At 46.2% G+C, this 12994-nt stretch overlaps 1 protein-coding gene across 1 annotated transcript; it reads right to left on the reverse strand.

Annotated features, from left to right (window-relative positions):
* Positions 1 to 1478: 1478 nt before the first annotated feature.
* SIK1 (salt inducible kinase 1) lies at positions 1479 to 12641 on the reverse strand. The gene is made up of 13 exons (XM_083855699.1): positions 12396 to 12641; positions 11438 to 11554; positions 8718 to 8781; positions 8356 to 8517; positions 7939 to 8063; positions 7701 to 7824; positions 6536 to 6759; positions 6154 to 6303; positions 5435 to 5557; positions 4964 to 5189; positions 4001 to 4276; positions 3232 to 3463; positions 1479 to 2453 (listed from the first exon to the last, which is right to left on the reverse strand). Exons 1-13 carry the CDS (start codon positions 12546 to 12548, stop codon positions 2003 to 2005), a joined length of 2427 nt encoding a protein of 808 aa, XP_083711825.1. The 5' UTR covers positions 12549 to 12641; the 3' UTR covers positions 1479 to 2002.
* Positions 12642 to 12994: the final 353 nt, after the last annotated feature.

Genomic DNA, 12994 nt, shown 5'->3' on the forward strand with positions numbered 1-12994 from the left:
TTCTGTCACTTTGAAGCTTCCAGACCATGGAGCAGCAGTGGCAAAGCTGGAGATGCACCGATACAGACACACAGATACAACACACAGATAAAGAGGTTGTTTATGGAGAGCCACAGACAGCCATGTGACATCTTCAACTCTTCCTACTCCCACCAATTAACCTGATCAATCTTTGGCTTTTTTCTTTTTTTTTTTTTTCTTTAAAAAAAACCCCAAAAAACCAAACAAAAAACAACTAAAGAAACCAAACAGAAAAAAAAGAAAACTCAAAATAACCCAAAACAGGTCTCTATATTATTTGCAAATGTGTAATACTGCAGGTTGCATGAAGCCAAGGTAACTTGAAGGCACCCTGTGTCACACTAGGGAGATGGATCCTTTAAGCATTTAGACAGAATGCAGCTACTCTCTGACACTCAGATGGCAGCTCCCAGCCAAGCTGCCTCACTGTCTGCTCACCTGCTTCCAAAGTTTGCATGCACTCCCCAACTCATGTCTGTGGGAGCACAGCCTGTCCTCCCCTTTATACCTCAGCATAACCTCTATTGACACCAACAGAAGTCATGGTCTGCCTCGGGAAGGGAGTTGGGGTTTATACCAGAAACACAACAGAAGCATATTACAAAATATAAAAAATAACTAGTGTTATATAGTTTTCTGCTTCCTATTTATATACATATACAGCATTAAAAACCATACGAAAAAACACCTATCTAATGCAAAACCTCGTTTTGCTAATATGCCAAAAAACAAACCAACCGAAAACAAACACCCAAAGATTGTGCTGTTTTACTCACTTTTAATACAGTTTTGTTCAGAAAAAGCTGTACTCCATTAGAGTAGAATTCTGTTCTAGCCTATTCCTTTTGTCTTTGTCAGTATATAATTATAACCTCAATATTGCACATTTCCCCAAGAGTCAGTTCTGTTTGGACCCTGATAATGAAATGCATAAAAACATAATTAGCAGCGGAAATAATGTGCAGCACTAAGAAATACCCCTCAGGCAACTTTGTAGGCAACCTCCAGGAGGGCTTTTTAAAAAGAAAACCCTTCCCATTACCCCACAGGTGCTGCTGCTTCCCTCCTCAGTGCCTCCGCAAGAATATGAACAAACTTAAGAGTTTATAAAAAGATTCCTAAAGATTACCCAGACCTACAAAATACAGGCACGTGTGCACCTGTGTGTATGTACACACACACCACTCCCAAACAAACATCCCTGCAAAAGACCAGGCATTATGCAATTTGGATCCTGATTATCAAGGGATACATTTCCAAGAGTTACTGCTTCTGTACTAATTAGAAGGGCATGCTGAGCTTTTCCAGCTGATGTATCAAGCAAGAAGTTCACAGTTTTCATTTAAAGTATGTCTATCTGGGAGGTGTGGAATGGGGATGTTGGTTCCTTTAAATAAAATGAGCGTTAACAGGAGGGAAAAGGAAAAACAACAAATGGCAATGCTTCCATTTTTGTCTCCTATGAATGCATAATGCTGCATGCCACTGGTTTTCTGTTTATTTTTTTTTTTTAAAGAGGTAATCATCTTCACAAACCCATAAATGAATATTGTGAAAAAAGGGAGGCTCTGGTCCCTTCTTTGAAAAGCCTCTCCCTGCTGTGTCACCACTACTGACAGCTGCTAATCTTGCATAACAGCAGAGCTGTATTGGTCTGACTTGAGTACAGTACCGAAGAGTTCTTCCCCAACCACATCCCTCCCTGCCCCCACAAATGCCCCACCCATCTGCCCCATCATTATTTTTTCCTTTAGAAAAAAAAAATCAGTTTCTATTCATATTTGTTCAGTGCAAGAATAGTAGAAGCAAAAAGACATACATATTGCTTGTTTCAGTCCTATAAAGTTGCCAGCTTTCTGAGCCAGACAGCCTCTTCACATACTTCAAAATTTATTGCTTCTGAGAGTCACTCGTCCCAACGCCGCCAGCCAGCCACGGAACAGTGGTGAAAGTCCCCCGCAACGAGACCGGCCTGGAGCTCTCATTTGACCAGCACAAACTTCCCCAGCTGGCTGGAAGTCAGGTCCTCCATCTCGCAGTCCCCATGCTGCAGGGTGACAGTGTCATAGCCTGGGGATGGGGTGGGGAAGCTCTGCTGCTGCTGCTGCTGCTGCTGCTGGGAGAAGGCGGCGGCCAGCGGGGGCACGCGGCTGCTGCTGCTGCTGATGTACAGGTGAGTGTCCAGCAGGTGAGCAGCCGACGACACCGGGGACACGCTCACGCCGAAGAAATGAGGTTGGAGCAGTTGGCTGCTGCCAGCAAAGGCCAGCTCGAAGGAGTTCTCTCTTTGCAGCTCTGACAGCAGAATGGAGTTGGTGGAGGCTTTGCGGGTGCTCGGCCCATCAGAGGAGGGGATGCCGCTCGCCGTGGGTGTCTGGGGAGTCTGGGGACAAGCTGTTTGGAGTAGTTGGTGATGCTGGAACTGGAGCATTCTGAACAAAATCCGAGGAGGAAGAGGTTAATTGGCATTGCTAGGAAAATTTCATGTTCTATTCCTTCCTTTCTTGCCCCTAACCTTGACCATAACTTTCCCCTTTGCTTCCTTCTCTCCATCAAACCTCTCCTAATCAAACCCAGTACAATCCAAGCAATCCAAGCTCATGCCAGGCTTTGCCTCATTCTGTGGAGGGCAACTATCACAAGCAAGTTTATCTGGTCAGGATTTGGCCACCTAATAATAGATGTACTAGAGGCAATGTGTGCAGATAAACCGGAAGCTCAATTTTCCATCTTGCTTCTATGGGAATGAAGAGGTGCCACCACACATGACATTTGAGGCCACTGGAACTGTGCCTCCTTTGTGGGCTGTAACTTATCCAAATTACAAGGTCTCACTTCCTTGCCATGGGAAAATTACAGGAGGAGGCAGAGGAGGAAAGAAATCATTCCCAAAACTAACAAAGAAAAACACAGCTTGCACTAGGGAGAAGCAATGTTTTCCCCCACACTACCAAACTGCTTCTCAATTCAGCAACCTCCAAATATTTGAACATCGAGATTTTTGAGTGGAATTGCACGTCCTGTGTTACATGTGCCAGGGCAGGAAGCCACAAAGGAAGCCAAGCAGTTTACCCACTGCCACACAGCAAAGATGGAGGACAGGAACCCCCAGTGACCAAACCCCCAACCTCTTCTGCTGTGTTTACCCCTCCCTGCTTACCCTCAACCTAAAGCAAACCAAATGAAAAGACACCAAAGCTCCTCCCTCACCTCTGCTGCTGCAGCACCTCCTCCAGGAGGCTTCTCCCTTCTCTGCTGCTCCCGCTGTTGCTGTACATGCAGGTGTTGGGCTGTGTGTGCTGGAAAGGGCTCATGGCACTCCTTGCTGCCCGAGAGGAGGAGGACTGACACACCTGCCGAGCAAAGCCTTTGATTTTATTCAAGCCGAGAAACCCCTTGGCTCGAGCGTTCTTCCGCAGCTGCTGCCTAAAAGCCTTCAAGCCTGTGGGACACGAGGAAAAGAAATGCACTTTAATCCCTCCTCAGCCTGTTTGCCTACAGTACAGATCAGCCTTTCTGGGCACTGTCTTCCTGGGTGTGAGAACTGGGCTAGAAGAGACTCCAGTTCATGTTCACCCTCTGCCTAGTGGTCAGAGCAGGATTCAGGTAATGAAACAGAGACTGGGACAGCTGCACCCTTGTGCAGATGGACATGCATGGCAAAGGAAAAGCCAGAGAGGAACCATGACGTTGTGCACTCTGTATTTTAGGAGGAAGGTGGAGCCTGCCATCCCACTCATGGCAGCAGAAATATCTCCATGGGCAGGCTGAATCAGTGTCTGAGAACCTTTCCTCCAGGCACCTTCCCCAGGGCATCCCACCCTCTCTCAGGGCCCTCCCCAGAACACAAGAGGCAGAACATCCAGGTGTCCAGCCTCAGTGTAACATTAATGGGCAGCAAGTCTCCCTGCACAATTCCCTTTCCCAGTGGCTGTTGGAAGGGTGCAATTCCTCAACAACAAAGCCAGGAAGACATTACCTTGAGTTAATGAGGTATCAGATGCTCGCCTTCCTTCTTGGAAGCTGACAGGCAGGAGAGAAGCACCTCCCATGCAGCCCTGGGCTTGTAACACGGGAGCGTCAGACTGGGAAGCAAGGAAAGGCGACGTCATCCTCGCTGTGGCCGGGCTCCCCGTCATTACTTGACCTGCCAAACAGCTGCTCAGGGCCACTGAGCTGTCATTTGAAGATGAAGTAAGGCAGCTGTCTGAGCTAGTTCCCTCTGTGGGGCTGGCAGAGGAGGAAATGACTATACCTATGGAGGGGAAGGAAGGAGAGAGAGAACATTCCCAAGATGAGTACAGGAAGGAACAAACATGACATCAGAGCCTTCTGCCCACCTACAGTGGCACAAATAAACAGCCTCAAGCTGGAGAGGTGTCCAGCAATTCCTGTTGTCCCAGGGCTTGACTCCAGCAAGTGGTCATCAACAAATAACCTCAGTTTGGGCTCCTGTCCAGCTGACAGGACTCAGCCAGCAACGCCAGCATCACCAGGCTGTGCTGGATCAGGCATAAAGCATTTCTTTTAGCACAACCAGGCTGATTGTTTTGTGAACAGTTGTGCTTATTTGGTTGGTTCACAGGGTCTGGGTAAGTACCAAACACAATCAGTGAGGTGTTTTTTGTTAAATTCAGGCACTTTCTCCTCCCCCAGTATAACAGCAGAAGCAAGCAGACCACGTTTGTGTCCTGCTTGTGAGCATGGTCCCCTCCGAAGAGATTTAGGTGAAATACAACAGCACAACTTCTCTTCCCTAAGGGCCCTGCTTATCTGTAGGAAAACAGAACTGGGGAGGGCAGAGTACAAACCTCTTTTCTAGGCTTTCCTACCCCCGTCAAGGTAAAATCAGCACACTCTCCCTCAGCATTTGGACTCTATAGTACTCCTTCTCTGCTCTTTTCCTCTATCTACAGACACCCTTTATCCCAGACTTACTTACATGGAGGGACATGCTGATAGAAATGGGTAGTCACTTCAGCCAGGGTGTGCCTCCTGCTGGTGTTGCTAGGGATGCAGATGGGGTGGTCATATGCCTTGATTTCATCTTCCAGCTCCTTCTCTTGCCTCACTTCCTCACTGATGGTGGTCTCCAGCAGGCTGTTCGGGGAGATGGAGCGGTTCCTGAAGAGCCCATTGAAGTTGGTATCCACAGAGAAGAACACAGGCTGGAAAACATGCCAGATCACAGACTTCAGGGTCTTTTCCTTATTTCTGCGCTACCTTTTAATACCCTCCACAATTCTGTGGCATGTGTTCAGTAGGAATATTGTTTGAGAGGCTGTGTGACACCATGCCCATTGCCAAACAAAACACAGGAGGGAGAGAACAAAAGTCACAACCTCCATTGTTGTGGATTTGCAGAACAATGAAAAAAAAAGAATCAACACAGAGTTTAGCTGGGAACACCAACCTGTAGTGGATTGCTTATGTCAGAGTCCATTTCTGCCTGCAAGGATGGCTGAATCAGGCTCTGAGGTTGCTGGTAAAGCAGAGATGATCGCAGGGTTTCACTAGTGAGAGTGTCCTGAGGCATCTGGAGAGAGAGCGATGCACAGAAGCCATCACACACACTGCAGTTCCACGTGACTTTTCAGATACTGGAGAGTCACAGAATTTCAGAGCCACCTTCCCTGCAAGCTGTCTCCTCATGCTTTCTATGAAAATGAACAAAGCTAATCCATCAATGCCAACACAAACACAGAACTCCTCCTCCTAAGTTAGGCAATTTAACTGGAAGTGCAATTTGCAAAGGCACCCAAACCACACTTTAAAGGGGGGTGGGGGCGAAGAAAATAAAGAGATTGTCAGAAAAACACATTAAGTGACTCATGGAGTACTTCTGAGGAACCTACAGGATATGCAGCAAAGAAGCATAACCAAGCCATCCCTAAGAGGGCAGATTTCCACGAGAAGTCTAATCCTGTGGCTCATTATTGACCTGCACTGAAGGCAGACTATTCTTTGGACCATGACCCGCGGTCACTTCCTAGGAAACAGGACATTAATATTCACTCAGCCTCCTGCTGAAGAACAGCAGGCTGCGTCCTGTCAGAGGGCACCACTATCAGAACTGGTTTTCAGAAGCCTGGCAGTCACATGGAAAGGAGATTCAAAGGAGTCTCTCCTCACCTCAGTGTTGGTGATCTCGGAGCTCCTGGGCCGTGGCTGCCGGCCGGTTGCCGGCCGCGTGGACACCTGGCTGCTCCGGTACTCCTTGAGGCGCTCCAGGAGCAGGTAATAAATGGCAGCAAAATGGTTGTAGCTGCTGTTCTGCAGAGACTGGAAGACATTGGAAAGGCTTTTTGAGTTGCAGGTAACTTGGGAGGTAAGCAGCCAAAACTCATCACTAAGGGCTCAGGGTAGTACACTCAAAACAACCAAGCAAAATCCAGAAGGGCAGTGAAGATTTTATGCTGCGACACCAGATCAAGGCCAGTCACTGAATGACCCATGACTGCACCACTGACATTCTGGTGGTCACTGAAGATGCATCTAAAAGATAAGAACTCACCTCTACAGTCCTCTGCCTGTCGATGCCAAGGGTTTGCATGATCCCAAGGACCTGCTCGTTGTAGTCACCCAGGTTGGAGTTGTAGTTTTGCATGGAGAAGGACAAGGACTGCTGCTGCTGAAGGGAGGGGTCAGCCTGCATCCACTTGTGCTGCTTTATCTGGGAGATGGTTATCCGCTTGGTTGGGTCCACAACCAGCATCCGTCGGATTAGTGTTTCACAGTCTGGGTGACAAACACAAACTCATGAGCAAGGGGCAAAAAAATAACAGCCCAGCCCCAGGTCACTGCTAAGAGCACTTCCCAGCAACAGTGTAAGATGCCTATGAAAGCAGGAATTAAAAGGTTTGGGAGCAGCTGATGCCTGATCTGACTATCAGATATTCCAGAACGCACAAGAGATGTCCACATAGGTATCACAAAAACAACATCTCACTACAGGAAATGAAGCTGCACTGGATTCCAGGTGGCCTTGCACCTTGTACTAGAGCTGGTTTTGAGAGGATGCAGGTTTAATGGCATTACATCTATATAAAATAGGTCAGAACTTAGTACAGAACCCCATCACATACAACTTCCTGGTCCTGGTCCTATACTGCTTATTTACTTATAACCAGGAAATAAAACTGTTCATGGCTATAACTGATAAACTTCAGACCTCAGCAGATAATCTCCACGTGACAACAGAGGCACGTGCACTTGGTTTTCAAAATCATAGAGAGGTGATAACACTCTTCAGCTTCATGTTTCTCATTAGACTGTTGGAGTTTCCAGGAAACACTGCTAAGTCCCAATATTCCTGCTCTCCTTGGCAGCACAGCCACACGGGAATACACCCCTTCTGCATAGCTAAAATATCTCAGGAGAACTACACCTATGTCAGCATTGCAGGCAAGTCTCATTAAAAATCCTGTTTTCTCTCTTTTCTGAGCCATTATTTTTCCAGCAAGGGAGTCAAGTATTTTTGTAATCCATAGGGATATTCTAAGAAAGGAAACTACAGCCTTTCAGGTGCACCACAAAGCAGAGATCCCAGAAAAGAAAACATGTTCTGCCCTACAGAAACTACTGGATACATAAAAACAAAATAATTGCCAGCTGCAAACTGGACAGCTACTCCTTTATAGCACCTGTTCTAACATCAGGGATGTGAAAAAAAAAAGCACCTTCGGACATGAAGTATGGGATGCGGAACCGCCCCTCCAGCACTCTTTGCCTCAGAGTTGGTAAATTGGGTCCATCAAAAGGCAGAGAACCGCAGACAAGGACGTACAGAACCACCCCAAGGCTCTGCCAACAGAAAACAGCACAGCACATGAGTGGCTCCAGGAAAACCAAGGATTTTGAAGGCCTACAGACCTTCACAAAGTGTGAAATGCAGTTTCTGAGGAATTGTGAGCTCACCCATATATCAAGGTGAGGTCCTTCATATTCCTTGCCTTCAAAAACTTCTGGAGCTGCATAGGGTGGGCTTCCACACCAAGTGGAGAGGGGCTCTCCTGACTTGTAGAAGTTTCCAAAGCCAAAGTCTGAAATAAAGGTGAAAATCTGGGGTAAGACAACAACACCCAACCACATACTAATATTTCAGAAGTAGCAGAAAACAGAGAGAAAGGAACAGATGTGTTGCTTTGTTTTCTGCATATTCATTTAAGCTATTCCCTTCTGTTCACAAAATCTGTTCTGAGAAATATCTGTGACTATTATTTTATTTTCACTTACACAAACACAAAACCCATTTATAGGCTCATCCTAGGGAAGCCCAATGTCTAAACAATATGCTTGCTGTTCTTTATAAAGTGACCTCCTATTTCCTCTTACCTGCTAATTTGATGTTCATGTTGGCATCCAGCAGGAGGTTCTCTGTTTTGAGATCCCTGTGCACGATGTGGTGGCTGTGACAATATTCCACTGCTGAGAGAATCTGCCAGAACTTCTTCCGTGCTTCGCTCTCGCTCAAGTGCCCATTGGAGGTCAGGTGATCTGCCAGACAAAACCAGAGAGGATTTAGAAACACCCCGAGGAAATTTTTCATAATCCTGCAGGTGCTGCACTTGCTGTTTGACAGCTGACAACACAGGCTCTAGGTCTTTAATCAGAATATATCTGTTACTCAGGAATTACAAAACAAAGCCATGGTTTCTACATCTAAGGAACTGAGAGCTCTGTCAGTGAGGACTTACCAAACATCTCTCCATTCTTTGCAAACTCAGTAACAATGTACAGCATATCCTTTGTCTCCATAACCTGTGAAGACACAAGAGGACATGATTTAAAAAGAAAAAAAAAGGAAAAGCAGAGCTCTATAGTTTCATTTATTTTTCTATGTGAATTCTCAAACATATCCATTCAAATTTATATTTGCTGCAGCAGCTGGCAGTAAAAGCATCTAATTTTGCACCACAGAGTTCTTTCCAAGCAAACTGGTAATGAAAAAGATAACAAATCAAGGCTTATGTGCCTACATTATACAATGGCTTCCCAGGCCATTGTTCTTCTCACCATTACCAAGCTACCTAATCTCTGTAAGAGTGCAGATGAGTGTTTAGATTATTTCATACACTCCCCTTTTGTTAAAATACGCACGTATATATTTATGATTAATGTGACACATTTTGGACATGCAAAGAAACTTAAAAGTTTATCTAAAGTGGTCTTTGTTTCAAGGCCAGTGGGGGCTCAGAGCAGCAGAGGTGAGCTGCAAGGTGGACAAAGCAAGAAGTGCTATCAGATCCCCTGCTCCTGTCTGCAGTTGGCTGGGACATGGGGATCCTCCTGTGCAAGTGATAACAGGCTGCTGTTTGTGTAACAGCAGTGCTTGATGCACATCAACACCTGTCAATATATTGCCTATCAATCGAGTATCAACTTGCTTTGATATTTCACAATATTTTCCTTTAGAGGAGCATAAAAAAGAATAACTAAAATCCAAATGATGAATGAGAGATGCTGAGCAGTTTCCAAGTTCATCTTCAGTTGCCACTGCACACCTTTGAAATGTTGCATTTCAGATTTCAGAATGCAACATTTCCCTGGAAACATTTCCCTCTCAAGGAGCAGATACTTTGTTTTGGAAGCAGGAGGGTCAGAATAGGTTAACAATCCAAAAAAGCCTCAATTCAACTTCAAAGGCTGCAACTTCCAGGCTCCCAACATGTAACCTTTTTCAAAGGCTCTTGTCCTCCCCTCGCTACAAGTACACACAGACATGAAATGAAAATAAACAAACAAGGAGCAAAGGAAGAGAGGTTCCCAGTTTAAAAAACTGAAGGAAAGTGTTCTGGGAAAATTGCCAGCTGGATGAAATTAAGACGCGGTGCTGAAACTAAAACAATGATGAAATAATACATGGACACACACCCTACATTGGCATGTCATCTAATTCCATCCCTGCTTCTCAGCCTCCACCACACAGGTAAAGCATCAGTTACAACAACAAAGAAAAGAAAACTTCACTGAAAAGAAATGATGGTCCACTACCGACGTCATTTGCTGCATCAAGTGAAGTGGTTCAACCAGATGGAATTTAACCTGCTTTTCTAAATGCTCCGAAAGAGTATTTTCACCCACATCATTCCACTGAAATGAACTCAACCGGACTGTTAGAATGTTTCTGTATGTCCTATAGTGCCCCATGGGCAACCCTGACGTCAGCCCTTAACACAGAATCATTCTTGTTATGACGGGTAACACGATAAATACAAACACTTCATGTGTGTCAAGGTCTTTTAAAATAATGCCTTGCCTAAGCACCTGCCTTACTGGCTCTTCAGCCTCACGTGTTAATTAAACTTTTTTTTTTTTTTTTTTTTTTTTTTTAATTATTAAGCTAATAAACCCAGCAATAAGATCACAGCTGATAATAGTGTTTACTACTGCACATGGACTTTCAGACCTGCTGCTTCATCCATCTCCACCTTTCTCCTCTCTGCCCTTTTAGACAGGTCCAGAGAGACTGATACCTCTGCTCTGCTCATGGCATGGGCTTGCACCAGATGACCTTTAAAGGTCCCTTTCCAGCCCAAACTGTTCTGTCATTTTCTTCCTAAATCCACACAGCATTATTTAAAATTATTAAGAACAACTTACACCAAAGGCTACTTAGATCCAACATTTAGAATCTGCAAAGCAGTCCTTGCTCACAAGACAAATGTGTTCCTGCTTTCTGCATAACACATTAATTTGTTCCTACGGTTAAAAACATCCATCAGTGCAGAACCTGAACAAATCTAAACCAAAATTCACGTTGTGAAACTCTGCAGGGGAAAGATACTTAAAATTCACTTTCAAAACTACACAAACTGCAACAGAACAACCAAACAGGTAATTTTTTGACATATTCTAAGATACCAGCATTTACCACCTTTTTCCTTTTTCACTAATCCAATTCTTCCACTAAATTCTTCCATTAAATTTCCACTTAGGCTTTCTACTTAGATTAATTTGGTTTAATTGTTGGTGCCTTTAAATCCCTTCCGCGTAAGGCAAACTCAACTTCAGAGCTTCCTCCTCTACCACCCAACGTGAGTTTAAGTCTTCCTCTTATCTAAAGCACGTAAGAAGTTCCAGCCCTCTAAACTGGGAAAAGCAGAGGAGATAGGAAAGGCAAGTTAATCATAGAAGTTCAGATAACCCGTTCCTCAATCTGAAACAAACGTCAGCCTGGTTTCAACTGTGAATTTTACGGTGCATTTTGTCAGAAAGCTGTCTAATGTACCAGAATCTCGTTCAAAGAATGAAGAATGACTTTGAAGACACCCAGTTTATTTCAAACGTTTTTCAAAAAGTATTTCAGCATTTCAAAATGCATTCTGTCTGCAAATATCAGGTGCAAAAATTACGTGCAAGAGAAGACCACAAGCATGTTTTATCTACGTGCTGTGCCTCAAAGCTGGACTCTTACCTGATATAGCTTGATAATGTGAGGATGATTCAAAAGCTTCATTATCTGAACTTCTCTATAAATCTTCTCCAGATTGCTTGGATCTAACCTTGTTTTGTCTATTATTTTTATTGCAACCTGCAAATTTAAATAATAACAAAACCCCAGGTATTACAAAACACATACTCTCACTGTTAAGATATCTTAAAAAAAAAAAAAAAAAAAAAGACACACCCCCCTACAAACAGACCACTCACAAAATCCAAGTAAAGTAGCTTTTAAAGTAGCTTTCAAAGTAGCTTTTAAAGCACAGACTCGACAAAGCTGATTCTGTTTTTTCTGAACCGCACAGAATTCGCTGCACAGAAACGTTTTCGTTTTTCTTTTCTACGTCAAAGGATTACACAGAAGGTAGCGAACAGAACTGCAGAAATTAGCACTGGACAGGATTCCGTAAATCTTTTAATCCGTCCCATGCCAGTGAAAAACAGATTCTTGTAACAGACTATCTCCTGCTGCACTGACCGAGACGGTTTTGACATGCACCAGAAATATAAATACGGCTGCACGCCCAGGGGGGAAAAAAAAAATAAAATTCTGCAAATAAGACCTCGGGTTCTTTGTTCTTGAAGAACACTAAATAAAATAAAATTTAAAAAAAAAAAAAAAAAAAAAAAAAAAAAAAAAAAAAAAAAAAAAAGTCTGAAGTCTTCAAGACATCCTCAATTTGCCGGGCGTTTTGAGCAAACTGAGAGTAACTCAACGAAGCTACAGCAACACTCAGACCCGCGGGAGCCGCGGTGGGAATTTCTGCACGTATCCCTGCCGAGTTTTAATTCTGCACAGCGGGAAAACTCTCGGCGCCCGCGGAGCTCGGGCATCACCGCGGGTGAGCAAAGGCAGCAGCGCCCTCGGGGCTCCGCGGGGCCGCCCGCGCTCCTCTCCCCGCGCCCCGACGGCTCCGGCCCCTCGCACCCACCTGCGTCTTGGTCACCCTGTGCCGGGCCAGCTTCACCACGGCGAAGTTGCCTTTGCCCAGGGTCCTCTCGATGTCGTAGAAGCCGACTCGCAGGGGCCGCTGCTGGCCGTGCGGGGCCGCGGGCGCCGGGGCGAACTCGGACATGATCACCATGGCTCAGGCGTGGGGCGGGCAGCGCCTCGGGACGGGACCATCCGCGCCGCACCTGCACGGACACGGCGCTCCGTCAGCTCTCTCCGCTCCTCTCCGCTCCGCTCCGCTCCGCTCCGCCGGCCCTGCCCGCCCCGTCCCCGCTCCCTCCCGCGCTGAGCCCGGCGCGGAGCGGCCCGAGGGAGCCGCTGGTACCTGGCGGGAGGAGCGCGGTGTGCGCGCAGGGCCGTGCGGGCGGGCGGGCGGCCGCGCCTGTGAGTGCGGCGGGGGGCAGGCGGCACCACGCGGGATGTCCCGGCCCCCGGCCCTGCCCGCCCCTCGCCTCCATCCGCGCACCGCCCGCCCTTCCCCGCCCGCCTCTTCCCCCCGCCCACCGCCGAAAGCCGAGACGGGCCCATTGACGTCACTTTGACGCCAGCGAGACGCGCGCCCGGGCGCGGGGCTGAAGG

The sequence above is a fragment of the Zosterops lateralis genome (genome assembly GCF_965231275.1).
Source record: "Zosterops lateralis genome assembly, chromosome: 2".
Lineage (NCBI taxonomy): Eukaryota > Metazoa > Chordata > Aves > Passeriformes > Zosteropidae > Zosterops > Zosterops lateralis.

Excerpts from the sequence above, each read along its gene's own strand:
- SIK1 (XM_083855699.1), bottom strand. The coding sequence starts at position 12,548 with ATGGTGATCATGTCCGAGTTCGCCCCGGCGCCCGCGGCCCCGCACGGC. Across the intron at positions 6,304-6,535 it reads ACAGGCAGAGGACTGTAGAG|TCTCTGCAGAACAGCAGCTA; the intron begins GTGAGTTCTTAT and ends AATGTCTTCCAG. Across the intron at positions 4,277-4,963 it reads CTATCAGCATGTCCCTCCAT|GTATAGTCATTTCCTCCTCT; the intron begins GTAAGTAAGTCT and ends TCCCCTCCATAG.